At 41.2% G+C, this 24,652-nt stretch overlaps 2 protein-coding genes across 2 annotated transcripts in view; both read right to left on the bottom strand.

Moving 5' to 3' along the window:
- Nucleotides 1-3,124, bottom strand: part of LOC109487510 — a 15,656-nt gene extending 12,532 nt beyond the window's left edge. The window contains exon 1 of the mRNA XM_019791511.1: nucleotides 2,705-3,124. Within this exon, the coding sequence (XP_019647070.1) occupies nucleotides 2,705-2,925 (221 nt within the window). The 5' untranslated portion in view covers nucleotides 2,926-3,124. The remainder of the gene's footprint in view (nucleotides 1-2,704) is intronic.
- A 6,142-nt stretch (nucleotides 3,125-9,266) lies between these two features.
- LOC109487466 (collectin-11-like) lies at nucleotides 9,267-10,434 on the bottom strand. The gene is made up of 3 exons (XM_019791456.1): nucleotides 10,191-10,434; nucleotides 9,526-9,954; nucleotides 9,267-9,367 (listed from the first exon to the last, which is right to left on the bottom strand). Exons 1-3 carry the CDS (start codon nucleotides 10,432-10,434, stop codon nucleotides 9,267-9,269), a joined length of 774 nt encoding a protein of 257 aa, XP_019647015.1.
- Nucleotides 10,435-24,652: the final 14,218 nt, after the last annotated feature.

Below are 24,652 nucleotides of genomic sequence, written 5' to 3'. Positions count from 1 at the left end.
GGTCAAATGACTTATTTTCCCGGCATTATATATGTGTTCACACAAAAACGTAATCGTTATAATCCCAATGTAGAGCCTACGGTGGCCACCGTGGCTAATGGTCACTTCTTGCCCAATGGATACTGTCTTGACGTTGTAGGATCTGCTTGGAGATTAAGAACTTCAGCCTCAAAGTCTGCAATAGAGACTAACACGAACGACATATTCCATCCCAGCGCAGTTCTGTTGGTCTACACGGGTACAAATATTTACAGAAATCCAGGTCTTACCATTCCTGTCTACACATCTCGCTCTGACACTGAACACTGGACTCTTTTTATTTACACAGACGCCACCGGTTAGAACTTCTAAGTGAACGGAATTTGTTGTAGCTGTGAGTGTGTTATCGAGATAAATCCCCTCAAGTGGGTCTTAAAATAGTCCGACAGCAAAGAAAGCTCCGCCAGACACTTAAGCAAATTGAATTTTCTAACCTTACACGTCTAGTGTCACCTACTTCATACAAAGTTAAAAGAATATTACGAAGATTCAATTTCTGATTAAAAAATGGACCTGAAGAAATCTAGCTAATGATTTTCCTAATAAAAATTGACGGGAGTTATTTGATGTGCGTGATACGGTATCCTTTACCCGAGTGGGGCGAAACAATGATCAGCCCTGGTAGCGAGGGAAACGCAAATAGCTTCACCATGTTTACATTGATTGATAGGGTAATATAACATTGATTCTACACTGGCCGGCTTATATACATGTACAAGAAAAAACCCAGAAAAGAACGGCCCTGGGCGATTTGAAATCTGTCTTCCCTCTTACGCAACAAACAGACCACTTAAAGGAACACGATAAGGTACAAGCTTGTCTTCGGGAACGCTCTTTTAAAAACACATGACCTTTTCGTCCCTGCTATCGTGGAATTCTAAGAGCTCTTGCAGCGAAAAGATACATCATTTTACAAACAAGCCTTTCTTCAACATCTTGGTCCTGAAGATGCGAACTTATGGTAGTTAAATTACGGGGAGGCTACATTCGTCATAGGGCTTCGTACGGTTTTTATACCGTAGAATCTGTAAGCCTTCATAGCATGCCAAAACTGGGGGTTTGGGGGTCTTCAGGAGCTTTTATGTGCTATTTTCTGATTGCATATAGACAGCATAGCCGGCCTGGCTGAATTACCCCCGGTTTTAGAACTGGGCTAGTCAGAAAACAGCGGAAGACCACCAAACCCCCAGTTCTATAAGCCTGCTACGGAGGCTTAGAGCCAACAAGACAAATTTGTCTTGTCCGGTAACTAGACAAATGATCTGCCTACGACTAATTCAAGGTGGTTTTGTTGGTTCTTGAAACTGAATAATGAACCAATTTACAAAGCATCGACATGGTAATAAATACAGGTAATTAGATAATGTATAGTAAGACTAATGCACCTATAAATTGCAAGAATATACATTCGAACAACATTCGTACGGGATCGAACAACATTCCTACAACAAATGCGGCCCGTCCCTTACTTGAACCTTGAGCCACTTCGTTCCAGTATGTGTTACTGTATAATCTTAAAATTCCAGAGCAACTAACAGTTCTGCCTTATCTACCAAAAACAACTCGTTGAAAAGCTCTTGAAGATCTAAGCCTGTTTACCAGCACATTCCTCTATGTTAACCTTTAAGAAGACGTTGCTAGACTGGAACTCGTTGCCACCAAGCACAGTTGGGGCATCATAACTAGAAAGCTTTAAACAACTCCTGCAATCAAATGTGCAAAGATCGAATGTAACAAGTCGTTCGGTGTGATATAGCTAGCTGCCGCCGCGCCGCGTGCCTGCGAAGCTGGTGTGTTACGCCGAAGGGCGGTTATACCGGCTGTGCTGATACAGATTACAGATTTGTCCCTGTATAGACTAAGTACTGGTTATCCTCTTGGCGTGTCCCTTTTACGTTTGCTGGATTATGTTTGGTCAAGCTGTGTTGGTGGTGGATAGTTAAAAATCATAACCGTCCACCAAATTATGTATTATTTAAAAACCGTAAAACGTATGCATACAACTTATACGATATTCATCAACCTACGTAAACCTTAAAACGAACATGAATACTATATCTATATACATATATATATACATCCTGATCACTGTTCTTACAATAAGTCATATTGGATTGTTATTTTGCTAAATAAGAATTTAACGCTGGACTCAGGGCGTCTGAAGTTGTGTATAGAGATATGTGGGAATGGATCTACATTTGAATTATTGGGGACTAAATGTGTTCCTGTTATTGAAGACGATCAGAAATTCTAGTAATTCTGCCATCTAATTTAATTTCAGCAACAATGTATTCCATAGACTGTACTAAAACCCTGTACACAATACTAAAACCCAATTAAGAGTCAAGCTAAATCTTAGTTATTCAGTTAACACGTACCTACCTTTTACACGTGTACACTGAACACCTTACACACAGAAAATAAACAGACACACACACACACACATACACACAAACACACACACACATACAAACACATACACACGCACAAATACAAACACACACACACACGCACACACACACACACAAACAAACAAACACACAAACACACACGCACACACTCACACACAAACAAACAAACACACATATAAATACACACACACCATACAAAATCCCATCAGCAGAGGCATACATGTACCATCCCATGATGGAGACCTTCAGCCTACCTTCCATCCCTTAAGACATTCCCTCCTTGCGTCTCGGACCCGTTCCACGTCTTCAGCCCTCTCCCTCCTCCCTTCAGCGCCTTGAAGAGTGCGGACTCCCTCTCTCCGGTCAGGTAGATGAAGAAGACGCAGCTGAAGGTACCGCTGAGTAGAGCGGCGGCGGCCAGGCGCGTGAGGAGGGGCCGCCGCGCGAGGTACCACCTCCCCGCTCCCTCCCGCATCGCTCACCGTGCTGCAACCCGTTCAGCCTCGCACCGCATCCTTTTGTTGGCACACAGACACTGAGGAGGATAAAAAAAGAATTAAAATAAAAAACGGCTCTCGTGATGAACGCGGTCGATTCGGAACGGGCGGACCCCGAAATTTCACACAATTAGTCAGCGCGCCGAGCTGTGACCGTGCGCGGATGGGGGAGAGAGTACAGGCTGGTCATCATTGGCTCCTGCAGACGTGCGGATGTGCCGGCAGAGAGATTGAGTATTCCGCGCACGCCCCGGAGCTGTATAGGTGCGCAGTGGTTCACAGAACTGCAACAGGGAAACCTTTATATACATACGTATCACGGTAGAGATTTGCGGCGATTCTAACAGATCTGTCTGGTAGATCGGAGTCTCTGATGGTACACGCTTCGATTCATAATCAGTATCATACACATACAGCATTAAAAGATAGTTAGGTTTTATGGCAAACACTGACTATCTAAATTAGCAGCGGTTCACAGAACTGCAACAGGGAAACCTTTATATACATACATGTCAGGGTAGAGACTGCGATCTGGTAGATTTTGGCGATTTTACCGGCTACAATCTGATTCTGTTCTACATCATACACGTACAACATTTAAAGATAGTTAGGGTCTATGGCAAGCACGAGCTATTTTAATGATATCAGTAGCTACCAGTATAGAGGTGCGCAGTGGTTCACAGAGCTGCAACAGGAAAAGCTTTACATACATACGTGTCAGGGTAGAGACTGCGATCTGGTAGATTTGGCGCTATTCTAACAGATCTGTCTGGTAGATCGGAGTCTCTGATGGTACAATCTGCGATTCACAATCTATCAGTATCATGCACATTCATCATTAAAAGATACTTAGATTTTATATCAAGCACGGGCTATTTTAATGATATTAGTAGCTACCAGTATTTAGGTGCGCAGTGGTTCACAGAACTGCAACAGGGAAACCTTTATATACATTTATGTCACGGCAGAGACTGATATATCTGGTAGATTTGGCGATTCTACCGGTTGGTACAATCTGATTTATGTTCAGTATCATGCAAGTACAGACTATTTAAATGATATCAGTAATGCGATTTAATCGTTAACTTTTAGGATATGTTGGGCAATGTAAAGTTATAACAATAGACCTCATCCCCTCTGCCGGTTCAGTTGATTGAAAGACTGTTATGATTTAGATGATGATCGTTACGACATTTGTTGTGACAAAATTTTACAGTAAACAAATTTTACAGTAAACAAAACGACTTGGAAGATGATACTCATACAAGAAACATTTACCTTTGTCTTCTTTTATTTCTCTATTCAATGATGATAATAGACGGATATCTTTATTCATCATTTGTTTGGTAAACGGTATCACTGCATTTGCTGATATTAGTAGTATGTGTTCCAAATTATTTATGAGTTATGTTCTATTGTTTCAAAATAATGATAAGAACATTATGACAAAACACAGAAACCACATGCGACTGGCGCCACAAAAATCCTTTACATATATATTGTATCCGCATGTCCAACTCCCTGGGGGTGAACCTAGCTCGCGGTTCGCATATTGATGATTCGATGTTGCCACATCTAGAGATGAGCGAACGTTGTCTGAATCAAAACCACAAGCCTTCGTTTCGCGGCTTCATCACTTACATTTCTTGCGTGTCGTTGAAGAATATTTTGATTTCCAATGTGTGATTGTTGACTTTTCGGGATGTTGATTTTGCATAATTTGATCATTCAACAATTCATTTTCATTTGTCTATGTAAAAGCACCGCAATCAGAATGTCATAATGGAATTTTCACATTACAAGGTTACTGATTTTCATATCGCACATCTTTGCATGCTTTATCAATATCTATATCATTCCTGCTACAAGTCTGTTGCCTTATGACAGACAGTTAGAAAACGCATAGATAGTATCAGCGCGAAGTTTACGGTAAAGATTCAAAAGAAATTTTGAGGATATGAAATCTTCGATATCTTGTGCAGCCCCTGATGGCCCCTGATATTCTTGGTGACATGAACATACAATGTAAACAGTGAAAACTATTCAGTACAGTACAGTAAAAAAACATGTTCCTCATCGTTACATTTTAAACACGTAGGGATATGGCCTTCGTCAGTCCATATTGACCATAGTAAAATCATAACTGTTCACAGGCATAGCCAAAGCCCTACTGCTAGGGTTTTGGCTATGCCTGAACGGTCCTATACGAGAATGAAATTCCTATACAAAAAGGAGACGATCTAACAATCACAATAAACCCATCACAGATTATGTTCCTTTCATTTGTATATAACGTAAATTTCGTTTTGTCCCGAACATGTGTTTTTTTTCTGTATGTACCCTGCAAGAGTAGCCTTTTGGGCTAAAGGCATCGAAATAAAGACAATAAAGACAAGACAAAACATTTTGTATTGTTCCATTCTTAACAATCAGAGAGAGAAGTCGGAGGGCAGATCACACGAGACTCTTCTTCAGTCAACATTGACCGTAGTAAAACCAATGACATTATACAGAAATAATCATTTTTGTAAAATTCATATCAGCCCTACAGCTTCAGGTTTGGCTGAACGAGGCTGTATGAGAATGGCATTCCTACACAATATAAAAATCGCAATAAACCCATCACAACAGCATGTTCCTCATCGTTACATTTTAAACACGTAGGGATGTGGTCTTCTTCAGTCCATATTGACCATAGTATAATTATCCTACTTGATATCAGCCCTACAGTGTTTTAATTTTTGCATGGACCCTGCAAGATTAGCCTTTTGGGCTAAAGGGCATCGAAATAAAGACAAGACAAAACATTGTCCTTATTGTTCCATTCTAAGCACGCAGAGAGAGAAGTCAGAGGGCGGATCACGCGAGGTTGTACTGTGGTTGATGGATGACTCCGTGTGGGAAACGTGAAGACGATCGTGACAGATGGTCACGCTATCTGGTCCTGTCTGTCACAAAACGTTCCGCTACACATCATCATACTATTGTGTAGCCTCCTTTTCAGGCGTTCCCTGATCGGTCTCTTTTTTGGGGGGTGGGGGGCTAGGGTTGCCAGCCGGAGCTTCTATTGCGTGCGATCTACGTTTGATCAGAAAACACACACACACACACACACACACACACACACACGCACACGCACACGCACACGCACACGCACACACACACACACACACACACACACACAAAACCGACCGATCCGGGAACACCTGAAAAGGAGGCTACCTGTTGTGGCCGTATATGGTAGAGGGGATTCATTCCTCAAGCTAACCGACATCTGGAGGCGTATACTTCCCGTTTTATAGAACTTTTATTAAGACTTTCACACGATCGGTTTCGCCCTGTGGGATTCTTCAAGTGTACAGAGGATATAAAAATTTTACAGTAACCTAGACAAACAATGCTCACCAGTAGACACAGGAACCTATCTGGTCCTGTCTGTCACTAAACGTTCGGCTGCATATCATCATCCTGCTGCGGTCGGTTAGCTTCGACTGCCTTTAGCTTTATTGGCTCAATACTATGTATAACTTCGCGGAAGGAAAACATACTGTTTTTGCTAAGTTTCTTCTTCTTCTTCTCCAAACAAATAAGGTCAATGACCTGGACCAGATAGCTGTCACCATGGTAACTGGTGCTGTAGCAGGCACCTTGTGGCGTCGGGTTACATATTGTTTGTCAGTGTCGTTTGGACCACTGAAAAGCAAAATAACGCTGTACATTTTAGCCTGACTAATCGCGCTCCTGGCGGCCGGCCGCCCCGGCCGAAGTTGGGGTGGGGGTCATTAACCTCCGGCCGAGAGCTTGTGTAACACAGGCCATGTACATTTCAAGTGCATTCAAACCAATGTCTTGTATCATGATCAGCTTTACTCTCAATCTAAAAACTGATACTAGTAGTGTGGTGCTGCCATTAGACCATTCGGACTATCTTCTGATCTAAAACCTCCAATTGTTTCATAACTAATCTCCAAGCAGATCTCTCTCGGTGGCAAGACAGTATCCATTAGCCAGGAGTTTAAACGGCCAACGAAAGATCTGCGGACAGTCGAAACGTCAAAGGCTATTAACACCCTGTTGTTGCCTTTATATATCAAAATGTTCTTGCCAAGTAGTTTATTGCCCTGACCACCAGGCAAAGCTCTTGCCCTCTTTGTCCTCCTCTGGCCAATGGACACTGCCTTGCCACTTTTGAGAGTTAAAATCATTTTTATTAAGTTTTCACAAAAATTCAAGACGAATAATCAAAAACACCTAGGTCAATCCCTTAATATAAGAAACTCACGGGACGCAATGTAAGTATGCGTGCGTCGGACTATCTGGACGCCGAAACTGCAGTTGTCTAATCAATATAATAAAAGTTACACAATTGATATATTGAACTGATTGACTATTGCACTTCTACATGTAGTAAGCTACTTACAGCATGAGAACAGTCCCATAGGTTTTTCCCAACCAACAGTATTCCTTGCACAGTAAATGACATATGAAGTACAGATTGCACATCTTCTTGGAGATTATTCATAAGGCCACACCGTCTTAATTTTATGGATGACATCCTCTGAAGACCCCCAGACTAGTGCGCGCGGGCGAATAAAAAAAAATTCCGGGCAAAAATAAAAATGTTACTAAACCACAGGAATTGCTGATATTGTGAATTGCTGGCTTTTTGCGGAATTTATGAATCGGCACTTCTGTATGTACTGAGTTCTTGAGTCGTGGAGCTTCGGTAAGCTGGGTCCCCGGCTCCGTATTGTCACTAACTACCATGGACTACCTAGGCCTAGAGCCAGGCCAGAGCCTCGAAGGACGTGATTTTTTTTTTTCTTTGAGAACAGGCGAAAATCAATGCGCGCGCGGATGTCATTCATAAAATCAAGTCGGTGTGGCCTAACCGCTGTCAGGAAATCTATCGTGAATGACGTCACGCCATCCTCACACGTCAGTCTGGAAACGCTCAGCCATAAATCATCCTAGTGCAATGACGCGTGTTGGTCCCTAGGGGGCGCATCTCATCGCTCGCTTACAACAGTATGTCATGTTGACAGCTCTCCTCCGTTTGATGTTGCTGGTCGGCAGAACGTACTGCGTTACTCTCCAAGCAGAGGTTGGGGTGTTGGGGGCATTTTTAGCGTGTTTTTATGCTTTTTTATCGGGGTTTCTCTTTTGCACTGATTTTTTTTGTACCAAATGTGGGGGAAAAAATCAGTACAAAAGAGAAACCCCGATAAAAAAGCATAAAAACACGCTAAAAATGCCCCCAACACCCCATCCCTCTGCTTGGAGAGTAGTACTGCGTGTGTAACCCGAATTTTCCATATATATGGTTTTCGTTGAATGTTTGGTCTGTGACCAGGTGTTGTCATAATATTACATTTTAACATTATAACATGACGTTAGCAATTGAGCAAACGCACCAGAGGGTATACATGTATATCAAAGCACTCCAGCCATCATTTAAAAAAATGTGACGGTGGACGTCATAAACTACCTGGCACAAAGATTCATGCTAAAAAGGATGCTGACAAAACACAAAAATCTAGCTGGCTCTCACATCTTATTAGCATGATGTGCATCAGGATAGATAAGTATAGTATTAATACACAATGTACTATCATCTGTACAGTCATTTTTCCCAGACTGTTACTCTGAAGATTCATTTTACTTCCATTGTTACTATGCAGATTCATTTTATTTCCATTGTTACTATGCAGATTCATTTTACTTCCATTGTTACTATGCAGATTCATTTTACTTCCATTGTTACTATGCAGATTCATTTTACTTCCATTGTTACTATGCAGATTTAACTTATTTCCATTGCTACTATGCATATTCATTTTAATTCTATTGCTACTATGCACATTCATTTTACTTCCATTGTTACTATGCAGATTCATTTTATTTCCATTGTTACTATGCAGATTTATTTTACTTCCATTATTACTATGCAGATTCATTTTACTCTCCCATTATTACTATGCAGATTCATTTTACTTCCATTGTTACTATGCAAATTCATTTTACTTCCATTGTTACTATGCAGATTTATTTTACTTCCATTGTTACTATGCAGATTCATTTTTCTTCCATTGTTACTATGCAGATTTATTTTATTTCCATTGTTACTATGCAGATTCATTTTACTTCCATTGTTACTCTGCAGATTCATTTTACTTCCATTGGTACAATGCAGATTTCTTTTACTTTCATTGCTACTATGCAGATTTCTTTAACTTACATTGTTACTATGCACATTTATTTCATTTCAATTTTTACTATGTAAATATGACACAAAAACTGGCTTACATGGCACAATGATTCACTTTGAGGTCTTGTATTTTACCAGTGTCTTCTTGAACGTTAACACAGGTGGTGAGAGCTCGGCCTGTCGCTTACGGACGTCCTGCAAAGGAGTGAGCAAAGGTATCATCAATTAGGTGTGGAATATCTTTAGACAATTCCAATTATGAATGCATAAAGAATCAGTGGTTAGTGTATGAATATGGTAAAGTTCAAAACTAGTAACAACAATGATAGTCGTTTGGAACATAGTCAAGAGTTATATATTAAATGTGAAGTACCTGGTGCCACTTGGCATATGAAGAATATAAGGAAATTGCAGTTTTTGTCATTCCACTTGTTTGCATTAGCAGGTTTTCTGTAGGTAGACGAGATGTAGTGAGCGCAGTGTTCTTTGGAGTCGTTATTACTTGGCTCCCCCGAAGCCCAGTAGTTGTAGCTTCCAAGTGCAGAACCATCGATCCACTCGAAGCTTCCTTCTTCGCGCCGATCATGGAGACCAAACCAGAAGTAGGCGTTTTTGTCGACGGCGTTCTTGAGAAAGATGAGGACGTAGTTTGTGGCAGCGTCTCGGGGCATGGCAAGGGTGCCGCCATCGACGCGACAGTAGAGAGCCGAGTCCGCAAAGTTCGCCAGGGTGTTGAACGCCTTGTAGCAGGTTCCACGGAACTTAGTGTAACCTTCAGGGCAAGATGCTATAACCAATGCTTCACATTAATGAAATATTTGTAGAAATTGAATATGTTTTATCAAAAATAGGGCACAAAGTTTCAAAATAATGTGTCTCATACGATAATGAAAGAAATGTAAAAAAAAACAGATTCACAATTCACAACTAAATTAAACTAAGCTGAATAAAACAAAACAAAAACGACTAAAACAAATATTGATTTGGTTATTTAAGCATTTGAGTTGTGTTTCTGGTATAGAATTGTTGTGTTACCTTTGTTTAACCTGACTGGTTTCAGATGTTCCGGTGGTCCGGCAGCTTTTCCATTTGGGCCAGGAGGACCAATTGGCCCCATCAACCCTGCAGGGCCAGGTGGCCCAGGGGGCCCGGCAGACACAGGGCCAGGTGGGCCCATGGGCCCCTTTTCTCCAGGGGGCCCGGCAGACACAGGGCCAGGCGGGCCCATGTGCCCCTTTTCTCCTAGTGGACAGGCAGACACAGGGCCAGGTGGGCCCATGGGCCCCTTTTCTCCTGGTGGACCGGCAGACACAGGGCCAGGTGGGCCCATGGGCCCCTTTTCACCTGGTGGCCCAGACGAGCCTGGGGGACCAGGTGGTCCCATACTCCCCAAAGTTGCCGGAGACACGCCCATCCCTGAAAGACGATAGATTATCGTTCAGCTGAAAATAAGCAGTGAGGTACATTTACACAAACTATAGATAAACTGACATGACATGTGCTGTGACATTTTTCTCTGTAAAATAATATGGTTAAAATGACATAGTTGTACAAATACATACTGGATGTCACTATCTTGTAAATATCAACAAGACTTCATATTTCATCTGGTATTCTACGTTATCAGGTCATGATACTAACGCTCAAGATCCGCACGTAGTAACTCAGCCATCCTGCCCCGTGATGTAAGATTGGCCACCTCAGCAGAAAGCGTCATCACTTTAGCTGGATTTAAACAACAAGAGAAATAATTTGTTGGTCTGTATAGTAATATAAACTATATATGCAGCATAGTAATTTGAACAGTATATATAAAGTTTGCAAGTACTAGTATTCAATCATTGTATTACACAGTGCACACAATTAAAAAAGCTGACCTGCAAAATATGGCACCAGCATGGCGTTGCCCATGACTAACAGAAAACCCAGGGTTAGCCACAGCTTCTTGCACAAACCGCTGCCATTGGAAACGCTGTCCGGTGCCGCATCGTAGGCCGCTGTTTGATTGAAGAAATAAAAAGTACTACCATACCGAAAGACAACAGTGACTGAAGAAGTATCCAAAGAAGAATATACTCAAATGTAATTGTGGTCCTAGCTTTTATGCGAGGGATAAGTTGCAGACTCCACTGAACCTTTTTTAATCAACTGCGCACAGTTTACTGAGCGCAACCGGGTTTTGATTGTCTGCCTCTGCCTGATTGCTTGTCGGCGAGGGAGAAAGACTTCAATTGCATCTTTGGTGTGATTCATGTGAAGTCGTTTGCTTTATTGTTTGCTTTGTGCAACATTTAAAAGCCGAGTTGCCGTCTATTGTGCAAATTAGACTGTGTGACATTTTAAAAATTTTATCAACACGAAGCCATCGTTGTAATAACAACACTAGTTGAAAATGGCAAAAAAATACACGAAGTCCATATTTAGGTCCTGATTGTAAGCAGCTTAAAAATATATAAAATTAATTTTGTGCATAACATATTCATATCAGCGCACAAGAATACTAACGTGCAACTTCACTTGAAATGCAACCATCACTGAAAATGACAGACATTAAAATGTCCCTGCAACTCAACTGTGACTGGTCAATGTTTTACCTGCTCGGCAGCCGTACGCAGGGTTGGCGGTTGCCGCATCATCGGTCTCTGACTCGGTCTGAGACTGCTGCATGGGGGCGGTGCCTGGGGAAATATTTTGTTCCTCAAAAATCATTCTCTAGAGTCATGTATGAAATTATTTGGGATACCTAAGCCGATCTTTACCCTGGAAAAGTTTATGCAAATTGTATTTAACTTACCAGTTGGGTCCTGCTGCTGCCGTCTCGGCATGATGTCTGCTCCTCAGAATTCCTGACAGCAAAATCACACCCTACACCAGGCTAGAAGCTTGTTGACTGAACCACAGTCCTAGACCAATATGGCAAAAACTTGAAAGCCTCCTCAACTGGATTTAGATTCAAAAGATGAAACGAACCATGCGGTATGAATTAGACATAACACGTATACTCCTCGGGATAGACAAATTAAATGAATTAGTAATTGTTTTCAGCACTATAAACAACTTCTTCGGCTATCACATTGCAATTTTATCATGGAACTTCTACTCTGTTGGCAGTAATATTAGTACGATGCTGAACTTTATTCCAACACTAGATACGCAGAGATCAAATTTTCAACGACCACTGTCGCCTTTACCAGGATAAAGAATGACCAATCACTTCCGAACGTAAACTCGCGAGAGTTACGGTTACAGGCACGTGACCTTATTCACACGAGACTTTACGGATACGTTGTAACAGTGGGGGTTTATAGGCGCTACCAATTGATCCGGTAAACGGGTCTAGACCTTTTAGCGGAGAGGTTAGAGTGTCTGACTGGGAGGTTGTGGGTTCGAACCCCGGTCCGGGACCAGTGGGGTTTTTACTGTCTCCTCCTGTTTCTTACAACGTGACGTCAACAATTGATCAAGCGTGTCAGGGGTATATATCAAAGCACTCCAGCCCTCATTAAAAAACACGAGACGGTGGACGTCATAAACTACCTGGCACAAAGATTCATGCTAAAAAGGATGGTGACAAAACACAAACATCTAGCTGGCTCTCACATTTTATTAGCATGATGTGCATCAGGAAAGATAAATATAGTATTATTACACAATGTACTATCATCTGTTAATAATAATAATAATAATAGATGGTTTATTGAAAGTAATTTTCAGCCACCGGGCTGAATTGCATACCTTGTACAATTGCTAAAACATCTTAAATTACAAACTAACAGTACTCATTGAATTAACTCGTTAAGTCATTTTCCCCAGACTGTTACTATTCAGATCCATTTTACTTCAATCATTACTATGCAGATTTAATTCACTTGCAGTGTTGCTATACAAACACTGTTAATATACAGAATTCACAAATTGTACATCCAAAGAGATAGACCTGAAAGGCCCTCATATTCTCTACTATTTAGAGATCATGCAACAATTCTAAATTCAAGGAAGGAACAAAGATGATGAATATAAAACATGTAGGTTACTGCTTACATTTACTTCAATTCTTACTATGTAGATTCATTTTACTTCCATTTTTCCAATGCAGATTTATTTTACTTACATTGTTACTATGCAGATTCATTTAACTACTTCTATTGTTACTATTCAGATTCATTTTACTTCCATTGTTTCTATGCAGATTTCTTTTACTTCCATTGGTACAATGCAGATTTCTTTTACTTCCATTCTTACTATGTAGATTCATTTTACTTCCATTGTTACTATGCAAATTCATTTTACTACTTCTATTGTTACTATGCAGATTCATTTTACTTCCATTGTTTCTATGCAGATTGGTACAATGCAGATTTCTTTTACTTCCATTGCTGCTATGCAGATTACTTTTACTTACATTGTTACTATGTAGATTCATTTCATTTCTATTTTTACTATGTAAATATCACACAAAAACTGGCTTTCATGGCACACTGATTCACTTTGAGATCTTGTGTTTTACCAGTGTCTTCTTGAACGTTAACACAGGTTGTTTAGAACTCGGCCTGTCGCTTACGGACGTCCTGCAAAGGAGTGAGCAAAGGTACTATCAATTAGGTGTGGAATGTCTTTTCGAGTTTCCGTAATGAATGCATAAAGAATCAGTGTTGAGTGTATGCGCATGGATAAGTTTAAAGCTGGTTAAGTGGTGCTCGTTTGGAATAGTGCCAGGAAATGCTATGTTCATGCGAAGTACCTTTAGTCTCTACCAGGCTAACTACGCTGGCTAAACATAGGAAAACATTTGCCAGGGGAGTTTGGCCAGTTTCATTGGCCACGCCTGGCCAATTCAAAACCCTCCTTTTTGCCAAATGCTACGATCTGTATTCCTGTTGGAAGGCCTTGTGGAGGCTTTAAGTACCTGGTGCCACTTGGCATAGGAAGTTTCGTAGAACGTTGCAGTCGTTATCATTCCACTTGTCCCCTTTCCAGTAGTCAGCGCAGTCCTCCTCGCATGCCTCTTCACCATTGTTTGGTTCTCCCGGATGCCAAGAGCTGAAGCTCCCAAGTGGAGTACCATCGATCCACTCGAAGCTTCCTTCTATGCGCCGATCATGGAGACCAAACCAGAAGATGGCGCTTTTGTCGTCGACGGCGTTCTTGAGAGAGATGAGGAAGGCGTCTGTGGCAGCGTCTCGGGGCATGGCAAGGGTGCCGCCATCGACGTGACAGTACAGAGCCGAGTCCGCAAACTTTGCCAGGATGTTAAACGCCTTGTAGCAGGTTTCACGGAACTTAGTGTAACCTTCAGGGCAAGATGCTGGAAACAATGCTTGGCATTAGTGATACATTTATGGCGATTGCATAGTTGATGTTGAACATAATATAATCAAAGTTCATTTGTTTGAACAGTGTTGGTAGTTAAATGTTTGAAGTTAAAACTTTTGTTCCAGCAGAAAAGGTAAATGTTATCATCTAGACCTTTCGACCAGTCACTCTGGTCTTCCTCAGTAGACTAACCCAGTGAGACTTGTCACGTGACTTCTCTGAAGTGTGACATCACTACGTCAGTCTACTGAGGAAGACCAGAGTGACTCATCGGAAGCTCTAGGTGAGAACATTTGCCTTCTGTGCTGGAACAAAATGCTAACTTTGTTAACATATGTATCGCATATGATCAAAATGATGCAAGGGAAGATAGGGTTAGCCATACACAACAAAACAACAATTTTTTAAAATGTTTGAGTTGTGTTCCTAGTATAGAATGGTCATGATACCTGCAGAAGAATTGACGTTTCGGTGACCGACTGTCACCTTCCTCAGGGCAAATCTGACTGGTTCACATTGCACTGCAGCAATGCAGGAATGCATCTGTAGCAGTGACACCTGTGCTGCAATGCAATGTGAACCAGTCAGAATTGCCCTGAGGAATGGTTGTGTAAAAAGAGTCTCTTTACTCGTCACTATCTATAGTGTCATAAGTGCAGTGTTTTAGGGTTTTTTTATATGCTGTAGTAAACTATTCATAATAATAACAACCCACCATAGATACTGCATATCGATGTCTTAATGAAGCATATTAAGGTTAATATTTTTTGTAAAATTAAACTTAATGATTGTCAATGTGCTACAAGAAGTAATTCAGAAAATAGATGCAAATTTCTTGTTTTATGAATAAAACCATTTGATTGATTGATTGATTGATTGATTGATTGATTGATTGATTGACTACAAATGTCATTTGGCGTGCTTAGTGTGGTAACCGACCAAATGGCAATGGTGTTGTTTTTGTCACACAAGGCTGTTCTCAAGGGTTAAACGTCTAATCAACACAGTAAATCTGCTTTTTACAAACATTGGGACAATCAGTAACAACGTGTAAACGATTCATCATTAGAACATCATTTACCATGTGTCATGTTAAGTTCGTTTCTTTTAAGTAAAGATGAAGATGATCACTTTGGTCATCACCTGGGTCATCAATTCCCTTATATAAAGTAAGCCATGTTTTTACTGTACGGAAACCTGACAGGCGTTGTCTTGTAAGCAAAAAAGCAACTGGTTCTAAAACCTTCAAGCCTTTATCACTGACATCTCACGGCCAGACGTGGCGTGCAGACCAGTCTTACACCTTGCGCAACCGTGCGAGTGACGTGCGTTGACGCCACTCCTTCCCCACGTTTTCAGAAAAAAAAAACGTAGCAGACGTAGCCTCCCAAAAAACGTACGTACGGACAAAAAGCACGCACGGCGGGTCGTGACCAAGGCTTAAAATGTTTTCACAGACTCGATGTGGCTGATAAATATTGTAATTTGGGCACGGAAAATAAAAAAAAACACGGATCAAACAATATTAATACCTTGTCGTGATGTACTCACGAATAACATCGTGAAATGTTTGCGATATAAAAATAAATATTAAAAATTGAGGCATGTTTCATAACTTGTTTTTTCGGAGCCCAGTCACGAAAAATACTAATTACATATTCATATAATTTAGTCATTCCGAATAAAGTAAGCTCAGTCAGCAAGCCCCCGCGTCTGGTGTAGGACGTGTTTTTGCTGTCAGGAACGCTGCAGACCAGACACCATGCCGAGACGGCAGCAGCAGAATCCAACTGGTAACACAATCTGCATATAGAGTTTGCAAAAATGTCCTTTTTCCATGTAGATCTACTGCTTAAGCGACGGTCACAACCCGCCATACGTGCTCCTGCGTGCTGTCTACGTGAAAAAAACGTGGGCAAACGTAGGGCATCCGTGCGTGGTGAGTACCGCCTCCGTACGGAATCCTACGGATTTGGGAGCACGCAGACACGCCGTAGAACTTTAATTGCATGTAAAACTTACAGTCTACGTGCGGTCTGCGGATTCACCACCCGTGCGTGCGAGTAAGACCGACGTGCGTGCCCCGTACGTGCCGTGCGGAAGAAGCACGTGTGAGTACGGCCTCCTTACGGTAAAGTTGCAATCGCACAGAGATCGTGCGTTGTAAGCACGTACAACTCACTTACCAATTGCGCAACGTACAATGCACGCAACCGCTCACGGCCAGACGTAACGTGCAGACCACACTCTTACACCTTGCAAAACCGTGCGAGTGACGTGCGTCGATGCCACTCCTTCCGCACGTTTTCAGAAAAAACGTAGCAGACGTAGCCTCCCAAAAAACGTACGGACAAAAAGCACGCACGGCGGTTTTGTGACCGTCGCTTTAGTTATCCCAATAGATTTTCTACGTGACTCTAGAGAATGATTTTTGACGAACAAAATATTTCCCCAGGCACCGCCCCCATGCAGCAGTCTCAGGCCGAGTCAGAGACCGATGATGCGGCAACCGCCAACCCTGCGTACGGCTGCCGAGCAGGTAAAACATTGACCAAACACAGTTGAGTTGTAGGGACATTTTGGTGTCTTACTCTGTGGTTTTCGGTGATAGTTGCATTTCAAGTACAGTTTCACGTTACTTTATTCAAGAAGGTTTGATTTTAAACCTCCTTGGTTTATTCTGGTAAAATCTGCCCATACTGATACCAATACGTTTAGCACAAAATTTATTTTAGCCAACGTTACCTTTAAGCTGCTGACAATCAGGAGCCTATACATTTTGTAAATGTGGTCTTCGGGTATTTGTTGTTTGTTTTTTTTGTTGTCATTTTTATCTAGTTGTATAATCACCAATTCAGTTTGATATGCATCATCAACAGTACCTGCGAAACTCGGCCTTTAAATGTTACACAAAGCAAACAATAGATTAAATAACGTAAAAGTACGATGAGTTGAGCATACCACTTAAAGTTGATGACTAAATATAGTTTGATTTTATTGAAATTGCAACAATGCAATACACGCGGAACAGAGGCAGCTGTTGCTGGTGTTGTGTCCCGCACATAGAAATGAATACTAGACAGACAATACTCATTTTTACTTGAGTCTAGTGGGGAAAGTCGTGTAAAGTGCCTTTCCCAAGCGCACAAGGTCGGTGGCATGTTAGGACTCGAACCCGGGACCTCTTGATTCCGAGTCGCGCACGCTGCCGTTGCGCCACACGACCCCACCTAAATATAGTACAATGGGTTGAGCCAAAAAGCAAACAGTAAAGTAAATAACTTAAAAGTATACGATGAGTTGAGCATACCAAAGTTTGCGTACGTAGAAAACTGTGCGTAGTTGATGACTATATATAGTACGATGAGTTGAGCATATCAGATTTTGCGTAAAGTACCAAACTGTGCGTAGTTGATGACTAAATATAGTACGATGAGGTAAGCCAAAAAGCTTTCATCGCGGTGATGAATTTAAAGCTCTTTGTTTGAGCATACAATCAGAGCATCCAGGCAGAGTCAGACAATTAAAACCTGGGCACGACATGCAAACTGTGCGTAGTTAATGACTAAATATTCAATGTACGCCGAAAATAGTTACACATGCAAGTAATGAGATGGACAAAAAAACGTTAAAAAACGTTGAAAACTGTCAGACGTTCGAAGACATCTCAAATGTTCAGTGGAGTCAGTTACTTAAGCTAGATCCCTCGTATAAAAGCTAGGACCACAATCACCTTTGAGTTTAATTCTTCCCTGGTTACTTTTTTCCCCAGGCACCGCCCCCATGCAGCAGTCTCAGACCGAGTCAGAGACCGATGATGCGACAACCGCCAACCCTGCGTACGGCTACCGAGCAGGTAAAACATTGACCAGTCACAGTTGAGTTGTAGGGACATTTGAGCTGCTGATTGTATGGCTGCATTTCAAGTGCAGTTTTGCTCTTTATTTTGTTACTTTTCTTGTGCAACGTACCCATACTGAAGGAGGTATCCCTCCTGCAGGAGTATTGTGGTCAGTTTCAGTTTTTCACTTTCGCAGCTAAAATACATGGTTCCCTTTGTATAATCGGCATGTAATTTTATACGTCGTCTGTCATTGAAAAAAGTTATCTCTGATTTTTTTTTCTTTGAAATCCTCTCAAAACTGCAGGAAATGCCATTTTAGAAGGTTCATTTTTTTAAATTTCCCGGGGGAGCATGCCCCCGGATCCCCTATGAACCTTCGGCGCTCGCTGGTCCCTCAAGCAGTGGGAACAACCCCCCCCCCCATTCAAAATGCGGGCATGGGGCATGGTTCTCTCCATTGCATTTCTCTCTAATTTGGCATGTGGTGCCATTATGTTAGTGACGATGCACTTTTTCACCGTAGCAGTTCGTTCATATGGAAGTAAATACATATTTCAGAAACCCCCCTATAATGTTGTTGAAATGTCCCGGGTGGGTACCGTTTACTTCGCCTTACTGTTCCAAATGACCAAATCTGCAAAATATAAAACTTCACGGAGAATTGTCGCCTATGACTAACATCTGTGTCCATAATATCACCAGGGTCCAAAATATCGCCACCTAGAGAAACAGTGTGCTTAAAGATATTTTTACTGCAACATACCCTAGATATGTATATTTGATGTGTGAATGAGTGTGTACCAAAAGTTTGTTGCAGTAAAAATATCTTTAAGCACACTGTTTCTCAAGGTGGCGATATTATGGACCCTGGTGATATTATGGACACAGATGTTACTTGTTTTAGTATACCTTTAAGCTGCTTACAATCAGGGCCCAAATATGGTCTTCGGGTATTCTTTTTTCCGTCTTAGACTTATGTTGCAACTATGTAATTATACCACGATGGCTTCGTATTGAGACAAAATAAATATGCACCATCGAAGCTTTGTCGGTTTTTAAATGTTGCACGAAGCAAACAATAAAGCAAACGACGTCACAGTACGATGAGTTGAGCATACCAAAGTTTCGATTGAAGTCTTTCTCCCCTCGCCGACAAGCAATCAGGCAGAGGCAGACAATCAAAATTCGGTTGCCACCAGCAAACTGTGCGTAGTTGATGACTAGATATTCAGTGTACGCCGAAAAAGGTAACACATGCAAGTAATGAGATGTACAAGAAAACAATTGATACAACTCGATAGATTTTGAAAACTGTCAGATGTTCGCAGACATTTTAAATGTTCAGAAGAGTCGGTAACTTAAGTTAAATCCCAAATATAAAAGCTAAGAACACAATTGCCTTTGAGTTTAATTCTTATCTGGTAACTTTTTTCAGTCACGTTGTCTATGTCTTCAGCTTAGTAGTGCTTTTTATTTCTTCAAACAGACTACTATGTGGCACCGGACAGTGTTGCCAACGGTTTGTGCAAGAAGCTGAAGCTAACCCTGGGTTTTCTGTGCCTGCTGTTGGTCATGACCGACACCATACTGGTGTCATATTTTGCAGGTCAGCCTTTTATTAATTGCCTGTAATGTGTAATACAATGTTTGAATACTTGAAAACTATTGCTGGTTTTTTTATGACCATACAGACCAATGCAACATGCTGTTTGTCTTGTTTAAATCCAGCTCAAGTGATGACGCTTTCTGCTGAGGTGGCCAATCTTATATCACGGGGCAGCATCCCTGAGTTACTACGTGCGGAACTTCAGCGTAAGTACCATGTCCTGATATCGTATAATACCAGATATATACTAGATAGTTACATCTAGCATGTATTTGTACTATCATGTCATGTTAACCAAATTCACCTTCACAGAGAAAAATGTCACAGCACGTGTCATGTCAGTTCATCCATAGTTTGTGTAAATATACCTTACAGCTTACATTTAGGTGAACGATAATCTATCGTCTTTCAGAGATGGGCGTGTCTCCGGCAGCTCTGGGGAGTATGGGCCCACCTGGTCCTGTGTCTCCCGGACTCCTTTGGAAAACAGGAGAAAAGGGGCCCAGGGACCCAGCTTGCCCCATTTATATGGGTCCCCCTGGGCCACCAGGACAAAAGGGGTCCATGGGCCCACCTGGCCCTGTGTCTGCCGGTCCACCAGGAGAAAAGGGGTCCATGGGCCCACCTGGCCCTGTGTCTGCCGGTCCACCAGGAAAACGGGGGCCCATGGGCCCACCTGGTCGACCGGGCCGGCCTGCGTCGACCGGGCCTCCTGGGCCACCTGGCCCTCCAGGGTTGATGGGGCCTATTGGTCCTCCTGGCCGAAATGGAAAACCTGCCGGACCACCCGGACATCCTAAACCAGTCAGGTCAAACAAAGGTAACACAGCGATTCTTTATTAGTAACACAACTCAAATGTTTATTTAGTTAGTTTTTTTTAGTTTTATTTATTTATTTAGCTTAGTTTTATTTAGTTTTGACTTGTAAATCGTTTTCTACATTATTTTGAAACTTTGTGTCCTTTTTCAATAAAACATATTCAATTCCTATAAATGTTTCATTAATATGAAGCTTTGTTTCTAGCATCTTGCCCTGAAGGTTACACTAAGTTCCGTGAAACCTGCTACAAGGCGTTCAACGCCCTGGCGAACTTCAGGGACTCGGCTCTGTACTGTCGACGTCGCGTCGATGGCGGCGCCCTTGCCATGCCCAAAGACGCTGCCACAGACGCCTTCCTCATCTCTCTCAAGAACGCCGTCGACGACAAATCCGACTTCTGGTTTGGTCTCCATGATCGGCGCAAAGAAGGAAACTTCGAGTGGATCGATGGTTCTGCCTTCGGAAGCTACAAATCCTGGGCTCCGGGGGAGCCAAGTAATGATGATCTAAACGAACACTGTGCTCACTACTTCTCGTCTAACCACAGAAAAGATATTCCTTACGCAAACAAGTGGAATGACTGTACCTGTAACTCCGTTTCACCCTTCATATGCCAAGTTGCACTAGGTACTTCACGTTAATATATACCATTTCTTGCCAATGTTCCAATTGATTATCATTGTTGTCACCAGCTTTGAACTTGCATAAAAACACTACACCATACATCAATGATTAAAACATTCCACACCTTACTGATGGTACCTTTGCCCATTCCTTTGCAGGACGTCCGTAAGCCACAGACCGAGCCCTCACCACGTGTGTTTAACATCATCAAAGTTCAAGAGGCGACAGGTAATTAATAAGATCTTACATAAAAAATATTACCACCTGTAAGCCAGCTTTTTTCCATGTTTCTATGGGTTATTATTTTCTTGTACTAAGTAGACATTTTCAATGTGTGATAACCTATTGTCATGAAGCATTTAAGCAATAAAAGTGCAATTATACAATGGAATCTAACACTAACAATAGTAATCATATGAAATGGACCTGCAGAGCTTTGTCTGTTGTCTTGTATGTGAACAGAGTTAATTTTTAATTTGGATTGTATGAAAAAGGAACAATGTGCCTTTACTTGTCGGTGAAACATTGTGCAATAGACACTTTAAAGTAAAGTAAAAGATTACTTTGTAACAATGTATTAAAATAACTTCTGCATCTACATAATAAGAATGGAAATAGGATCTGCATAGTAACAATGAATCTGCATTGTGAAACGGAAAGTAAAATGAATCTGCATAGTGAAATGGATGTAAAATGAACGTGCATAGTAACAATGGAAGTAAAATGAATCTGCATAGTAACAATGGATGTAAAATGAACGTGCATGGTAACAATGGAAGCAAAATTAATCTACATAGTAACAATGGAAGTAAAATGAATCTGCATAGTAACAATGGAAGTAAAATAAATCTGCATAGTAACAATGGAAGTAAAATGAATCTGTATAGTAACAATGGAAGTAAAGTGAATCTGCATAGTAACAATGGAAGTAAAATGAATCTGCATAGTAACAATGGAAGTAAAGTGAATCTGCATAGTAACAATGGAAGTAAAATGAATCTGCATAGTAACAATGGAAGTAAAATGAATCTGCATAGTAACAATGGAAGTAAAATGAATCTGCATAGTAACAATGAAAGTAAAGTGAATCTGCATGGTAACAATGGAAGTAAAATGAATCTGCATAGTGAAATGGAAGTAAAATGAATCTGCATAGTAACATTGAAAGTAAAATGAGTCTGCATATTATCAATGGAAGTAACATGAATATTCAAAGGAACAATGGAATTAAAATGAATCTGCAGATAGTAGCAATGGAAATACATGTAGAATGAATCTGCATAGTCAAAATGGAAGTAAAATGGATCTACATTGTGGAAGTAAAAGGAACCTGCATAGTAAAGATGGGAGTAAAATAAAGCTGCATTGAATAGATCAATCGTGACAATAGTCTTTTTCCCTTTATTCAGGTGTATCAATTTCTACCATGTACGTTTGATTATATATGTATATATAGTATCAGTCGCAATGAGTCTGTGAAAACCCCTTCAACAGCACCACGCCGGTATCTTCTATGTCTTTCTCAGTAGTCAGTGACAAAGTCCTGAGGTAAACCCTTTCTTGGATGTACGAGTGCCAGTCTTTTTTGGACCACATGCTCTGTTCATCGTAGTAATACAGTAGTTTGGTTTCGTCCTTGTTGGAGGGAACGATCTCGTAGACACGGACCCAGTCGCAGAGGTGCAGCATCATCACAACACCTGCAAAACAGCACACAATTACATCCAGAACCGTCAATGTTGTATCCAGAACGCAATTTATCCAGAACCATGTTCTTCGATGAGAAGAGCTTGCTGCCCAAACAAGACAGGCACCCCGACAGCCAAGAAGGCATTTACCTCAGGCACTCCGACAGCCAAGAAAAGGTTTACCTAAGGACATTGTCACTGACTCCAGAGAAAGACATAGACGAAACAGGCGTGGTGCTGTTGAAGGGGTTTTCAAAGGCTTCATGTGACTGATAGTATACATATTTTAGCAAACGTACATAGTACACACTCAAGCTTCATGTGGATGATACCATCACTAGCTACATGTATATCCGTGAATAGTTTCATCAGGTTGGTAAGACACAGTAAAGAGACTCTTTTAACACAACCAAGTCATTTATTCAGCCGACGTTTCGGTGACCGTCTGTCACCTTCGAATTCCTCAGGGCAATTCTGACTGGTTCACATTGCATTACAGCAATGCATCTGTAGCAGCGACACCTGTGCTGCAGTGCCATGTGAACCAGTCAGAATTGCCCTGAGGAAGGTGACAGACGGTCACCGAAACGTCGGCTGAATAAAAGACTTGGTTGCGTAAAAAAGAGTCTCTTTACTCGTCACTAGCTATAGTGTCAGAAGTGCAGTGTCTTAGGTGTTTTTATATGCTGTAGTAAACTAATCATGATAATAACAACTCACCATAGATAATGCATATCAATGACTTAATGAAGCATATCAATGTTAATATCTATGTAAAAGTTAATTGTCAATGTACAACAAGAAGTAATTCAGAAAATGACTGCAAAGTTCTTGTTTTTATAAATTAATCTTTTGATTGATTGATTGATCGATCGATCGATCGATCGATTGATCGATCGATCGATCGATCGATTGATCGATTGATTGATTGGTTGGTTGGTTGGTTGGTTGGTTGGTTGGTTGGTTGGTTGGTTGGTTGGTTGGTTGACTACAAATGTCATTTATCGTGCTTAGTCGACATCTACGGTGTGGTAACTGACCAATTGGCAATGATGTTGTTTATGTCACTGGAAAGCTTTACACACAAGGCTGTTCTTAAGGGTTAAAAGTAAAAAAAAAACACGGATCAAAAAAATATTAATACACTGTGATGTTGGAATCACGAATAAATGCTGGCAATGTTTCGCGAGATAAAAAAAAGAAATTACAAAATTTAGGTATATTTCATTCAGTTGTTTTTTTCAGTGCTCAGTTACGAAAACAACTAATTACTAATTCATATAATTTGGCCATATTTTTCATTTTATCACTCCGACCCTAATCATGTTGAGAAAGCTTTTATGCCATATTAGTCTAGTACGTAGCTCAGTCAGCAAGCCCCCGAGTCTGGTGTAGGACGTGTTTTTGCTGTCAGGAACGCTGAAGACCAGACACCATGCCGAGACGGCAGCAGCAGGACCCAACTGGTAACACAATCTGCATCGTTTGCCAAAATTTCCCTTTTCCATATATGTGTTATGATCCACTGCTTAGTTATCCCAAGTATTTCATACATGATTCTAGAAAATTATTTTGGAAAAAAAATCTCCAGGCACCGCCCCC

This window comes from Branchiostoma belcheri, unplaced genomic scaffold, assembly GCF_001625305.1.
Source record: "Branchiostoma belcheri isolate BF01 breed outbred unplaced genomic scaffold, Haploidv18h27 scaffold89, whole genome shotgun sequence".
In the NCBI taxonomy this organism is placed as follows: Eukaryota; Metazoa; Chordata; class Leptocardii; order Amphioxiformes; family Branchiostomatidae; genus Branchiostoma; species Branchiostoma belcheri.
The sequence above is the reverse complement of the archived record's forward strand: the minus strand, read 5'-3'. Positions and strand labels throughout refer to the sequence as shown.

Bases quoted from the DNA above. Each gene is read 5' to 3' on its own strand.
- LOC109487466 (XM_019791456.1), bottom strand. From the start codon at position 10,434: ATGGGCCCACCTGGCCCTGTGTCTGCCTGTCCACTAGGAGAAAAGGGG. The intron at 9,955-10,190 runs GTAACACAACAA...ATTAATGTGAAG, and splicing joins ACCAGTCAGGTTAAACAAAG to CATTGGTTATAGCATCTTGC. The intron at 9,368-9,525 runs CTTCACATTTAA...TGATGATACCTT, and splicing joins ATGCCAAGTGGCACCAGGTA to TGCTCACTCCTTTGCAGGAC.